At 46.3% G+C, this 12,689-nt stretch overlaps 1 protein-coding gene across 9 annotated transcripts in view; it reads right to left on the bottom strand.

Moving 5' to 3' along the window:
- The window catches only part of LOC106581247 (unconventional myosin-XVIIIa), a 169,473-nt gene that overhangs the window by 27,029 nt on the left and 129,755 nt on the right, over window positions 1-12,689 (bottom strand). For all 9 annotated transcript variants that reach the window (XM_082966707.1, XM_082966705.1, XM_082966704.1 and 6 more), the window contains 7 exons: window positions 9,801-9,924; window positions 4,871-5,071; window positions 4,639-4,749; window positions 4,338-4,442; window positions 3,996-4,142; window positions 1,852-1,965; window positions 40-156 (listed from right to left, as the gene is read on the bottom strand). In XM_082966707.1, coding sequence (XP_082822833.1) covers window positions 40-156; window positions 1,852-1,965; window positions 3,996-4,142; window positions 4,338-4,442; window positions 4,639-4,749; window positions 4,871-5,071; window positions 9,801-9,924 — 919 coding nt within the window. The remainder of the gene's footprint in view (window positions 1-39; window positions 157-1,851; window positions 1,966-3,995; window positions 4,143-4,337; window positions 4,443-4,638; window positions 4,750-4,870; window positions 5,072-9,800; window positions 9,925-12,689) is intronic.

Consider the following 12,689-nt stretch of genomic DNA (forward strand, 5'->3'; position numbering starts at 1 on the left):
TAATGCAGAATTACCAGAATGTGACTGTGTGTGTGTTACCTGGGAGACAGCTGACTTGTGCTTCTTCATGAGCTCGTTCATATCCTCCTGGTCCTCCTCCATACGAGACTGCAGATCATTCTTCTCTCTCTGCAGCCTGCTCATCTGCTCCTCCAGCTGAGAGAGAGAGGAGAGAGACAGAGAGAGAGAGAGAGAGAGAGAGAGAGAGAGAGAGAGACAGAGAGTTAGAGAGAGAGAGAGACAGAGAGAGAGAGGGAGAGAGACAGAGAGAGAGAGAGGGAGGGGAGAGAGAGAGAGAGAGAGAGAGAGAGAGAGAGAGAGAGAGACAGAGAGACAGAGAGACAGAGAGACAGAGAGAGGGTGACACAGTTAGAGTGTTGGGCCAGTAACCCAAAGGTTGCTAGATTGAATCCCCGAGCTGACAAGGTAAAAATCTGTTGTTCTGCCCCTGAACAAGACAGTTAACCCACTGTTCCTAGGCCGTCATTGTAAATAAGAATTTATTCTGGTTAAATAAAAAAAAATATCAATTGAGCCAATTAGCGGCTAATGCTAGCAGGGTGCTCCTAACTGACTTCTGTGGGAATATCAGAGGCGTAATCCCATTTCTATAATTACTTCAACAATGCTGAGAGGGGCAGCAGGGTGATGAGAGGGGCTGGGGACAGTCAGGGGATGTATTAATACATGATGAATAATGTGGATATCAGAAAAGGATAATGAATCCTTTGGTACATAGCTGAGAGATGACAGGACTTGTAAAGCACGCTGGCAAAGTGACATCTGTCTTGTTAACATGAAGGGAAAAACAGACCGGGAGAATGGATAATGGACCACATCTGATGTATTTCACCAAAAACTGAACCAACAAAATTCCTTGGAAAGGAATTGCAAGATTTCATACTGGTATTAATGACATGGTTGTTATTTTAATAAGGAAATACCCATTCTATGTTAGACCAAATAAATGCCCTCATTTCCCAAAAATATGCGCAAGTAAAGTAAATATCAACCCCAACATTGATGTGTTTGTTCGTGTTGTACTTCCATGCCAGGAAAACATGAAGTAAACCATAGACAATCATTCCATTAAAGAGTACATTTAGACTGATGAAAATCAGTGTGTGTACCGCAACCTGCAAAACATCTGTCCATCCATTCCTCCATCCATCTCTCCCAGTATCTGTTGTTCCTGACCTGCTGCTGTGTGAACTCAATTACCTTTCCCTCTCGCTGCAGAGATAATATTCACCCAATGACTGCTGTATTCAACTGGAATGAATTTGTTTAACTTGTTCAAGTTAGAAATGTTGATGAAACATGCCATCATGGGCAGAAATCATTTCCCTGCACTCATAATGGCAGTCGCAGTGGTCCATCTCACAGGAAGAGAGAGGTGAGAACGGGGAAGGAAAGAGAAGGGGAGAGATTCCCTCCACTGGTTTCCAGTCAAAGCTCACAAACACTACAAGACCATGGTGCTTGCCTACAGAGCAGCAAGAGGAACTGCACCTCCCTACCTTCAGGCTATGCTCAAACCCTACACCCCAACCTGAGTATTCCGTTGTGCCACCTCTGGTCTCTTGGCTCTCGCTCAGCCCAGTCCAAGCTCTTCTCTGTCCTGGCACCCCAATGGTGGGACCAGCTTCCCCTTGAAACTATGACAGCGGAGTCCCTGCCCATCTTCCCAAAACATCTGAAACCCTATCTCTTCAAAAGAGTATATTAAATAATCCCACAGCACTCTTCCCCAAAACCTTGCGTGCTCTGAATAAATGCCATTCAACTGCTGAAAAGGTCATGGTGAATGGAATAGGTTAGAGGTAGGAAGGAATGGTGAACTGTACTGACAGCCTGTTTGGCTTTGGAGATGTCGTCCATCTGCACATGCAAGTCCTCAATCTCCACCTCCATAGATTTACGGGCCTTCACTGCTGCCGCGCAAGTGAACTCTGACTCCTCCAGCTGAGAGAGAGGGAGAGAGAGAGATTTCATTTACAATATCGAAATTCTATTGAATTCTTATTGTGATGTTTCTTGACTTTCCCAGTATCTCTGTGGTGTGTCAGTATCTCCGTGGTGTGTCAGTATCTCCGTGGTGTGTCAGTATCTCCGTGGTGTGTCAGTATCCCCGTGGTGTGTCAGTATCTCTGTGGTGTGTCAGTATCTCCGTGGTGTGTCAGTATCTCCGTGGTGTGTCAGTATCTCCGTGGTGTGTCAGTATCCCCGTGGTGTGTCAGTATCTCTGTGGTGTGTCAGTATCTCCGTGGTGTGTCAGTATCTCCGTGGTGTGTCAGTATCCCCGTGGTGTGTCAGTATCTCCGTGGTGTGTCAGTATCTCCGTGGTGTGTCAGTATCTCCGTGGTGTGTCAGTATCTCCGTGGTGTGTCAGTATCCCCGTGGTGTGTCAGTATCTCCGTGGTGTGTCAGTATCCCCGTAGTGTGTCAGTATCTCCGTGGTGTGTCAGTATCTCCGTGGTGTGTCAGTATCTCCGTGGTGTGTCAGTATCCCCGTAGTGTGTCAGTATCCCCGTGGTGTGTCAGTATCCCCGTGGTGTGTCAGTATCCCCGTGGTGTGTCAGTATCTCCGTGGTGTGTCAGTATCCCCGTGGTGTGTCAGTATCTCCGTGGTGTGTCAGTATCTCCGTGGTGTGTCAGTATCCCCGTGGTGTGTCAGTATCTCCGTGGTGTGTCAGTATCCCCGTGGTGTGTCAGTATCCCCGTGGTGTGTCAGTATCTCTGTGGTGTGTCAGTATCCCCGTGGTGTGTCAGTATCCCCGTGGTGTGTCAGTGTCTCCGTGGTGTGTCAGTATCTCTGTGGTGTGTCAGTATCCCCGTGGTGTGTCAGTATCTCCGTGGTGTGTCAGTATCTCTGTGGTGTGTCAGTATCCCCGTGGTGTGTCAGTATCTCTGTGGTGTGTCAGTATCCCCGTGGTGTGTCAGTATCCCCGTAGTGTGTCAGTATCCCCGTGGTGTGTCAGTATCTCCGTGGTGTGTCAGTATCTCCGTGGTGTGTCAGTATCCCCGTGGTGTGTCAGTATCCCCGTGGTGTGTCAGTATCCCCGTGGTGTGTCAGTATCTCCGTGGTGTGTCTCCGTGGTGTGTCAGTATCTCTGTGGTGTGTCAGTATCCCCGTGGTGTGTCAGTATCTCTGTGGTGTGTCAGTATCTCTGTGGTGTGTCAGTATCCCCGTGGTGTGTCAGTATCTCTGTGGTGTGTCAGTATCTCCGTGGTGTGTCAGTATCCCCGTGGTGTGTCAGTATCTCCGTGGTGTGTCAGTATCCCCGTGGTGTGTCAGTATCTCCGTGGTGTGTCAGTATCTCCGTGGTGTGTCAGTATCTCTGTGGTGTGTCAGTATCTCCGTGGTGTGTCAGTATCTCTGTGGTGTGTCAGTATCCCCGTGGTGTGTCAGTATCCCCGTGGTGTGTCAGTATCTCCGTGGTGTGTCAGTATCCCCGTGGTGTGTCAGTATCTCCGTGGTGTGTCAGTATCCCCGTGGTGTGTCAGTATCCCCGTGGTGTGTCAGTACTCCTCCCGTAGTGTGTCAGTATCCCCGTGGTGTGTCAGTATCTCCGTGGTGTGTCAGTATCCCCGTGGTGTGTCAGTATCTCCGTGGTGTGTCAGTATCTCTGTGGTGTGTCAGTATCCCCGTGGTGTGTCAGTATCTCCGTGGTGTGTCAGTATCTCTGTGGTGTGTCAGTATCTCCGTGGTGTGTCAGTATCTCCGTGGTGTGTCAGTATCTCCGTGGTGTGTCAGTATCTCTGTGGTGTGTCAGTATCCCCGTGGTGTGTCAGTATCTCCGTGGTGTGTCAGTATCCCCGTGGTGTGTCAGTATCTCCGTGGTGTGTCAGTATCTCTGTGGTGTGTCAGTATCCCCGTGGTGTGTCAGTATCTCCGTGGTGTGTCAGTATCTCTGTGGTGTGTCAGTATCTCCGTGGTGTGTCAGTATCTCCGTGGTGTATCACTGGGCGAGTGTGCTAGGGGTAGTACCTACCTGGTTTTTGAGCTGGGCAATCTCTCTCTTGCTGGGGGCGTTGTTCTTCATGTGGTCCAGCATGATCTGGGCATCAGCCAGCAGGGCCTTGGTGCGCTTCAGATCCTTCCTCAGCCTCTTCTCCGTCTCCACGTCTCTGGGTTTCACCTGGGGAGAGCAGCAACACAACCAGATTACGACCAGCTCAACACATTACAACACACACTAATCACAGTACCATCAACATCCTGCATAATCTGAAACTATCCAGTAGGAGGGTTGACAGCCACTGGATATATAACTAGTCTGGGTAAAGACTGTCCAAGGTAGATGGTGGACTGGTAGTGAGGTGTCTGACAGTACCTGGTCCTGGGCAGACAGCAGCTTGGTCTCCAGTTCTCTCCTCTCACGTAGGACCTTCTGTTTGTCATCATACTCCTCCTCCAGCTGGACTTCTATCTGCTTCAGCTGAAAACACAGGAACACACTATATGGTGACCTAGGAAATGTGATCCAACTGAAAGAGACATGTTTACATAATAAGTCATCGTCTATGTTTGTGCTTTGGTGACAAAACCAGCTATTTGTGGCGACTAAAGTTACACATTGTCACAACTAATCATTTGCTTTTAGAGTCATATAAGGTTTCCGGTGTCTGCTGTACCTTCTTACTGCAGGACTGTCTGATCTCCTCCACCTCCTCGTCTTTACTCTCAATCTCCTTGGAGTGTGTCTGGCGCAGTCTCTCTGTCTCCATCTCCAGACGCAGCTTAGCCTGCACAACACAAAGACAGAGTATATATGAGTGTCATCCTCAGTGGAGTGTGTGTGTGCGCATCTGCATGTGTGTGTACAAGTGTGTGTGTCTCTGTGTGTGTGTGTATATAACTCTGCACCTGCTCCAGCATCTGTATAGTTCCGGCCTGTTCATCCAGCTCCTCTTCCTGGTCTTTGACCTTGGCCTCCAGGTCACGCATCGTCTTCTTCACCTTGGACAGCGACGCCTCATCCTTGGTCTCCTGGGACGACAGGTCCAACAGCTCCGCCTCCAGCTGTTCTAACTTCACGTTCTGAGCACACATCTCCAGGTCCTTGTCCTATAGGGAGAGAGGAGACACATTAAAACACACATCTCCAGGTCCTTGTCCTATAGGGAGAGAGGAGACACATTAAAACACACATCTCCAGGTCCTTGTCCTATAGGGAGAGAGGAGACACATTAAAACACACATCTCCAGGTCCTTGTCCTATAGGGAGAGAGGACACACATTAAAACACACATCTCCAGGTCCTTGTCCTATAGGGAGAGAGGAGACACATTAAAACACACATCTCCAGGTCCTTGTCCTATAGGGAGAGAGGAGACACATTAAAACACACATCTCCAGGTCCTTGTCCTATAGGGAGAGAGGAGACACATTAAAACACACATCTCCAGGTCCTTGTCCTATAGGGAGAGAGGAGACACATTAAAACACACATCTCCAGGTCCTTGTCCTATAGGGAGAGAGGAGACACATTAAAACACACATCTCCAGGTCCTTGTCCTATAGGGAGAGAGGAGACACATTAAAACACACATCTCCAGGTCCTTGTCCTATAGGGAGAGAGGAGACACATTAAAACACACATCTCCAGGTCCTTGTCCTATAGGGAGAGAGGACACACATTAAAACACACATCTCCAGGTCCTTGTCCTATAGGGAGAGAGGAGACACATTAAAACACACATCTCCAGGTCCTTGTCCTATAGGGAGAGAGGAGACACATTAAAACACACATCTCCAGGTCCTTGTCCTATAGGGAGAGAGGAGACACATTAAAACACACATCTCCAGGTCCTTGTCCTATAGGGAGAGAGGAGACACATTAAAACACACATCTCCAGGTCCTTGTCCTATAGGGAGAGAGGAGACACATTAAAACACACATCTCCAGGTCCTTGTCCTATAGGGAGAGAGGAGACACATTAAAACACACATCTCCAGGTCCTTGTCCTATAGGGAGAGAGGACACACATTAAAACACACATCTCCAGGTCCTTGTCCTATAGGGAGAGAGGAGACACATTAAAACACACATCTCCAGGTCCTTGTCCTATAGGGAGAGAGGAGACACATTAAAACACACATCTCCAGGTCCTTGTCCTATAGGGAGAGAGGAGACACATTAAAACACACATCTCCAGGTCCTTGTCCTATAGGGAGAGAGGAGACACATTAAAACACACATCTCCAGGTCCTTGTCCTATAGGGAGAGAGGAGACACATTAAAACACACATCTCCAGGTCCTTGTCCTATAGGGAGAGAGGAGACACATTAAAACACACATCTCCAGGTCCTTGTCCTATAGGGAGAGAGGAGACACATTAAAACACACATCTCCAGGTCCTTGTCCTATAGGGAGAGAGGAGACACATTAAAACACACATCTCCAGGTCCTTGTCCTATAGGGAGAGAGGAGACACATTAAAACACACATCTCCAGGTCCTTGTCCTATAGGGAGAAGGAGACACACATCTCCAGGTCCTTGTCCTATAGGGAGAGAGGAACACATTAAAACACACATCTCCAGGTCCTTGTCCTATAGGAGAGAGAGGAGACACATTAAAACACACATCTCCAGGTCCTTGTCCTATAGGGAGAGAGGAGAACATTAAAACACACATCTCCAGGTCCTTGTCCTATAGGGAGAGAGGAACACATTAAAACACACATCTCCAGGTCCTTGTCCTATAGGGAGAGGAGACACATTAAAACACACATCTCCAGGTCCTTGTCCTATAGGAGAGAGGAGACACATTAAAACACACATCTCCAGGTCCTTGTCCTATAGGGAGAGAGGAGACACATTAAAACACACATCTCCAGGTCCTTGTCCTATAGGGAGAGAGGAGACACATTAAAACACACATCTCCAGGTCCTTGTCCTATAGGGAGAGAGGAGACACATTAAAACACACATCTCCAGGTCCTTGTCCTATAGGGAGAGAGGAGACACATTAAAACACACATCTCCAGGTCCTTGTCCTATAGGGAGAGAGGAGACACATTAAAACACACATCTCCAGGTCCTTGTCCTATAGGAAGAGAGGAGACACATTAAAACACACATCTCCAGGTCCTTGTCCTATAGGGAGAGAGGAGACACATTAAAACACACATCTCCAGGTCCTTGTCCTATAGGGAGAGAGGACACACATTAAAACACACATCTCCAGGTCCTTGTCCTATAGGGAGAGAGGAGACACATTAAAACACACATCTCCAGGTCCTTGTCCTATAGGGAGAGAGGAGACACATTAAAACACACATCTCCAGGTCCTTGTCCTATAGGGAGAGAGGAGACACATTAAAACACACATCTCCAGGTCCTTGTCCTATAGGGAGAGAGGACACACATTAAAACACACATCTCCAGGTCCTTGTCCTATAGGGAGAGAGGAGACACATTAAAACACACATCTCCAGGTCCTTGTCCTATAGGGAGAGAGGAGACACATTAAAACACACATCTCCAGGTCCTTGTCCTATAGGGAGAGAGGAGACACATTAAAACACACATCTCCAGGTCCTTGTCCTATAGGGAGAGAGGACACACATTAAAACACACATCTCCAGGTCCTTGTCCTATAGGGAGAGAGGAGACACATTAAAACACACCTCCAGTTCCTTGTCCTATAGGAAGAGAGGAGACACATTAAGGGTGTTTTCACACTTGGCCCCTTTCAGTCAATTTGTGTGAACTCAGTGCTCAGCAAACCGAACCGAGACCATCTCCAGAGGCGGTCTGAGTTCAGTTCGATTGAATTCCCAAGTCTGGTTCCTTTTTTAGGGTAATGCAATCACAAAGCTCCCCAGGTTCGCTTGTCATTATTCCCGCACCACAGACTATCACGGGCATTAATATGGAGTTGGTCCCCTTTTGCTGCTATCACAGCCTCCACCCTTCTGGGAAGGCTTTCCACTAGATGTTGGCTCATTGCTGCGGGGACTTGCTTCAGTTCAGCCACAAGCGCATTAGTGAGGACGGGCGCTGATGTTGGGCGATTAGACCTGGCTCGCAGTCGGCATTCCAAGGTGTTTGATGGGGTTGAGGTCAGTGCTCTGTGCAGGCCAGTCAAATTCTTCCACACCGATCTCGACAAACCATTTCTGTATGGACCTCACTTTGTCCATGGGGCATTGTCATGCTGAAACAGGAAAGGGCCTTCCCCAAACTGTTGCCACAAAATTGGAAGCACAGAAGCGTCTAGAATGTCATTGTATGCTGTAGCGCTAAGATTTAAATTCACTGGAACTAAGGGGCCTAGCACGAACCATGAAAAACAGCCCAGACCATTATTCCTCCACCACCAAACTGTACAGTTGGCACTATGCATTGGGGCAGGTAGCATTCTCCTGGCATCTGCCAAACACAGATTCATCCAGCGGACTGCCAGATGGTGAAGCGTGATTCATCACTTTAGAGAACACGTTCCACTGCTCCAGAGTCCAATGGCGGCGAGCTTTACACTACTCCAGCTGACGCTTGGCATTGCACATGGTGATCTTAGGCTTGTGTGCGGCTGCTCGGCCATGGAAACCCATTTCATGAAGCTCCTGATGAACAGTTCTTGTGCTGATGTTGCTTCCAGAGGCAGTTTGGAACTCGGTAGTGAGTGTTGCAACCGAGGACAGACGATTTTTACGCGCTTCAGCACTTGGTGGTCCCGTTCAGTGAGCTTGCGTGGCCAACAACTTGGCGGCTGAGCCGTTGTTGCTTCTAGATGTTTCCAGTTCACAATAACAGTGCTTATAGTTCAACGGGGCAGGTCTAGCAGGGCAAACATTTGACGAACTGACTTGTTGGAAAAGTGGCATCCTATGATGGTTCTACGATGAAAGTCACTGAGCTCTTCAGTACGGGCCATTCTACAGCCAGTGTTTGTCTATGGAGATTGCATGGCTGTGTTCTCAATTTTATAAAACCTGTCAACAACGGGTGTGGCTGAAATAGCAGAATCCACTAATTTCAAGGGGTGTCCACATACTTTTGGCAATGTAGTGTATTTGATGAGAATCACATCAGACACAAAATAAATTCTAGCTCTTAAAGGGGCAGTAGCCTACATTGGGTGTACAATTTTCAATTATTGCATTATTTAACCTGCAGTTATTCTGCTATTTATTCTCTTACCAATAATATTGACATGTTAATAGTATCTTCTGATTACAATTATTATGTCTCATCTTTTAACTAAATGCAATCTATTAGCTTCCAAAATGTATGTAGGGGTATATCTAGCTGTCCGATAACACATTCTGATGGAATGGCTTGTCCTGCACTTTGTAAAAATCCAGAGTGCATTGAGTGGATGTTGGAAAAAGATCTTGGTTTCTTTCTAAACATAACAATGTGAATGCAAATAGGACTCGGACCACAAAATAGGTGAAGTGAACTGGCAAAAGAATTGAGTCCTCATCAAAAGGCAAGGGCAGTGAGAATACAAAGAGAACTGAGTTATTTTACCCCAGAGTTCACTTTAAAGAGGACTGAGATCAGTTTTATTTAAAGAGGACTATGTGTGAAAACATCCTAAACACACATATCCATGTCCTATAGGTGTATACACACACACAATCATTTAAAAAAAAAAAATCATTCAAAAACTGTGCTTGATTGAGCTTGCCATGGAGCCAATAGAATAGTCACAAAAATGCAACCCCAGTCACCTGAGACTTCGGGAAGACTCAAATGCTCAAAGTACTTGAATGACTTCAAATACTATTTGAATAAATGTTTGGCACACACAGAGATGTGGTAGGCCAGTAGAGTACAGTACCTGCAGTTGCTGTCGCAGGCTGAACACCTCTCCAGTCAGCATGTCCTTCTCTCTGCTCAGCATCTCTCTAATATTCTTCTCCCTCTGAACCTCCTCCTGAGACAGGTTCTGCTCTGAGTCAAACCTGACACACACACAGTCATGTTAATGCCCTGTCTGGCTAGACACACACCCTGCCGTGAGTCCCCTATCGACATAGAACAACATACTCGCCAGGGGGGAGTGTTTGTCGTTCTGTTTACTTAGTGAACTAAAGGGGTTAGACAGCAGGGGCCTCTAACCAGCACAGCCAAGTTTAGAGACCACACAGTGTGTCTGTGTGTGTGTATGTTTCTCCCCCCTGAGTTCCAGGAGACGTCCATGGTGAAAAAGTTTCTGGTCAGCAGGCTGGAAGCCAAGTGTGTACACATACGCACACCAAACATTTGCAGTGTGGTTGCAGCATCCCAGTAAGTTTCCTAGACTTTACTGATCTCCTAGATTAATTTGTATTATAAACTGGGTGTTTCGAGCCCTGAATGCTGATTGGCTGAAAGCAGCGTAATATTAGACCATATACCATGTTTTTTTTTTACTGTTCTAATTTCATTGGTAACCAGTTTAATAGCAATAAGGCACCTCCAGGGTTTGTGATATATGGCCAATATACCACGGCTAAGGGCTGTATCCAGGCACTCCAATTTGCGTCATGCTTAAGAACAGCCCTTAGCCGTGGTATATTGGCCATATGTCACACCTCCTCGAGCCTTACTGCTTAATTATATCTCTCCTACTCTGCTTCGGTGTGATATCACTCAGTAACCATTACCACGCAGAGAGCGAGAAAGAAACAAAGAAAGAAAGCGAAAGAGAAAGAGAGAGGGGGGACAGAGAGAGACAGATGAGAGAGAGAGAGACAGACAGACAGACAGACAGACAGACAGACAGACAGACAGACAGACAGACAGACAGACAGACAGACAGACAGACAGACAGACAGACAGACAGACAGACAGACAGACAGACAGACAGACAGACAGACAGACAGACAGACAGACAGACCGGGAAAGAGAGAGAGAGAGAGAGAGAGAGAGAGAGAGAGAGAGAGATTGAGTACTGTGGTGTTCACTGTAACTTTAAAATATTTAAAGTTACAGTGAAGATCTAAGTTAGTGAGCTCGGTTTCTTCTTCAGGTAACAGTGAGGGGGAGTGTATGAGTAATATCAAGTTGTAGTTGCAGATCTGAATGTACTGTATGAGTGTGTGTGTGTGTGTGTGTGTGTGTGTGTGTGTGTGTGTGTGTGTGTGTGTGTGTGTGTGTGTGTGTGTGTGTGTGTGTGTGTGTGTGTGTGTGACGCACACCTGTGTGTAGGTGCGTGTGTCTGTATCATAGACTTAGATAGACATTGCATCTGTCCTATTATGACGTCTAGGAGAGCACAGGCAGCGCCATTCAGGACATCTCCATTTTGAAGTAGACCATTTTATTTTTCTTCTACTTCTATGAGTTGGTAAACAAACTGAAAGGGTGCATACTGCCACCTGGAGTGTGTTGTTTGAACAGGTATAAATCCAGCGTCGGCGATTTACTGCCATCTGCAGTTAAGGAATGTTTCCTCACAAGTTTAATTCATTGGCTGATCCCTCCTGACGACCTGGATGGAATTATGTGATCCTTGCTAGGGGGCAGTATTTTCACGGCCGGATAAAAAACGTACCCGATTTAAACTGGTTACTACTCTTACCCAGAAACGAGAATATGCATATAATTAGTAGATTTGGATAGAAAACACTCTAAAGTTTCTAAAACTGTTTGAATGGTGTCTGTGAGTATAACAGAACTCATATGGCAGGTCAAAACCTGAGAAGATTCCATGCAGGAAGTGCCCTGTCTGACAATTTGTTGTCCTTCTAGGGCATCTCTATCAAAAATACAGCATCTCTGCTGTATAACGTGACATTTTCTAAGGCTTTCATTGGCTCTCAGAAGGTGCCAGAAAGTGGAATGAGAGCTCTGCAGTCTCTGGGCGAAAAAAAGCAGGAGTTTTTGTGAGTGGTCAGGCAGGGAACACTGACACAGGAGTGCGCGTGCACGAGAGGACTCCATGTTTTTCTTTCTCTCTTTGAACGAATACGACGTCGCCCGGTTGGAATATTATCGCTATTTTACGAGAAAAATCGCATTAAAATTGATTTTAAACAGCGTTTGACATGCTTCAAAGTACGGTAATGGAATATTTTGAAATTTTATGTCACGAAATGCGCCCGCGCGTCACCCTTCGGATACTGACCTCAACGCACGAACAAAACGGAGCTATTTCAATATAACTATGGATTATTTCGAACCAAAACAACATTTGTTGTTGAAGTAGAAGTCCTGGGAGTGCATTCTGACGAAGAACAGCAAAGGTAATCCAATTTTTCTTATAGTAAATCTGAGTTTGGTGAGGGCCAAACTTGGTGGGTGTCAAATTAGCTAGCCGTGATGGCCGGGCAAAGGACTCAGAATATTGCAAAAAGTGCTTTCACCGAAAAGCTATTTTAAAATCTGACACCGCGATTGCATAAAGGAGTTCTGTATCTATAGTTCTTAAAATAATTGTTATGTATTTTGTGAACGTTAATCGTGAGTAATTAAGTAAAGTTTGCGGTGGGTATGCTAGTTCTGAACATCACATGCTAATGTAAAAAGCTGTTTTTTGATATAAATATGAACTTGATTGAACAAAACATGCATGTATTGTATAACATAATGTCCTAGGAGTGTCATCTGATGAAGATCATCAAAGGTTAGTGCTGCATTTAGCTGTGGTTTTGGTTTTTGTGACATATATGCATGCTTTGAAAATGGCTGTGTGATTATTTTTGGCAGGGTACGCTCCTGACATAATCTAATGTTTTGCTTTCGC

The sequence above is a fragment of the Salmo salar genome, chromosome 20 (assembly GCF_965601325.2).
Source record: "Salmo salar chromosome 20, fSalSal1, whole genome shotgun sequence".
Lineage (NCBI taxonomy): Eukaryota > Metazoa > Chordata > Actinopteri > Salmoniformes > Salmonidae > Salmo > Salmo salar.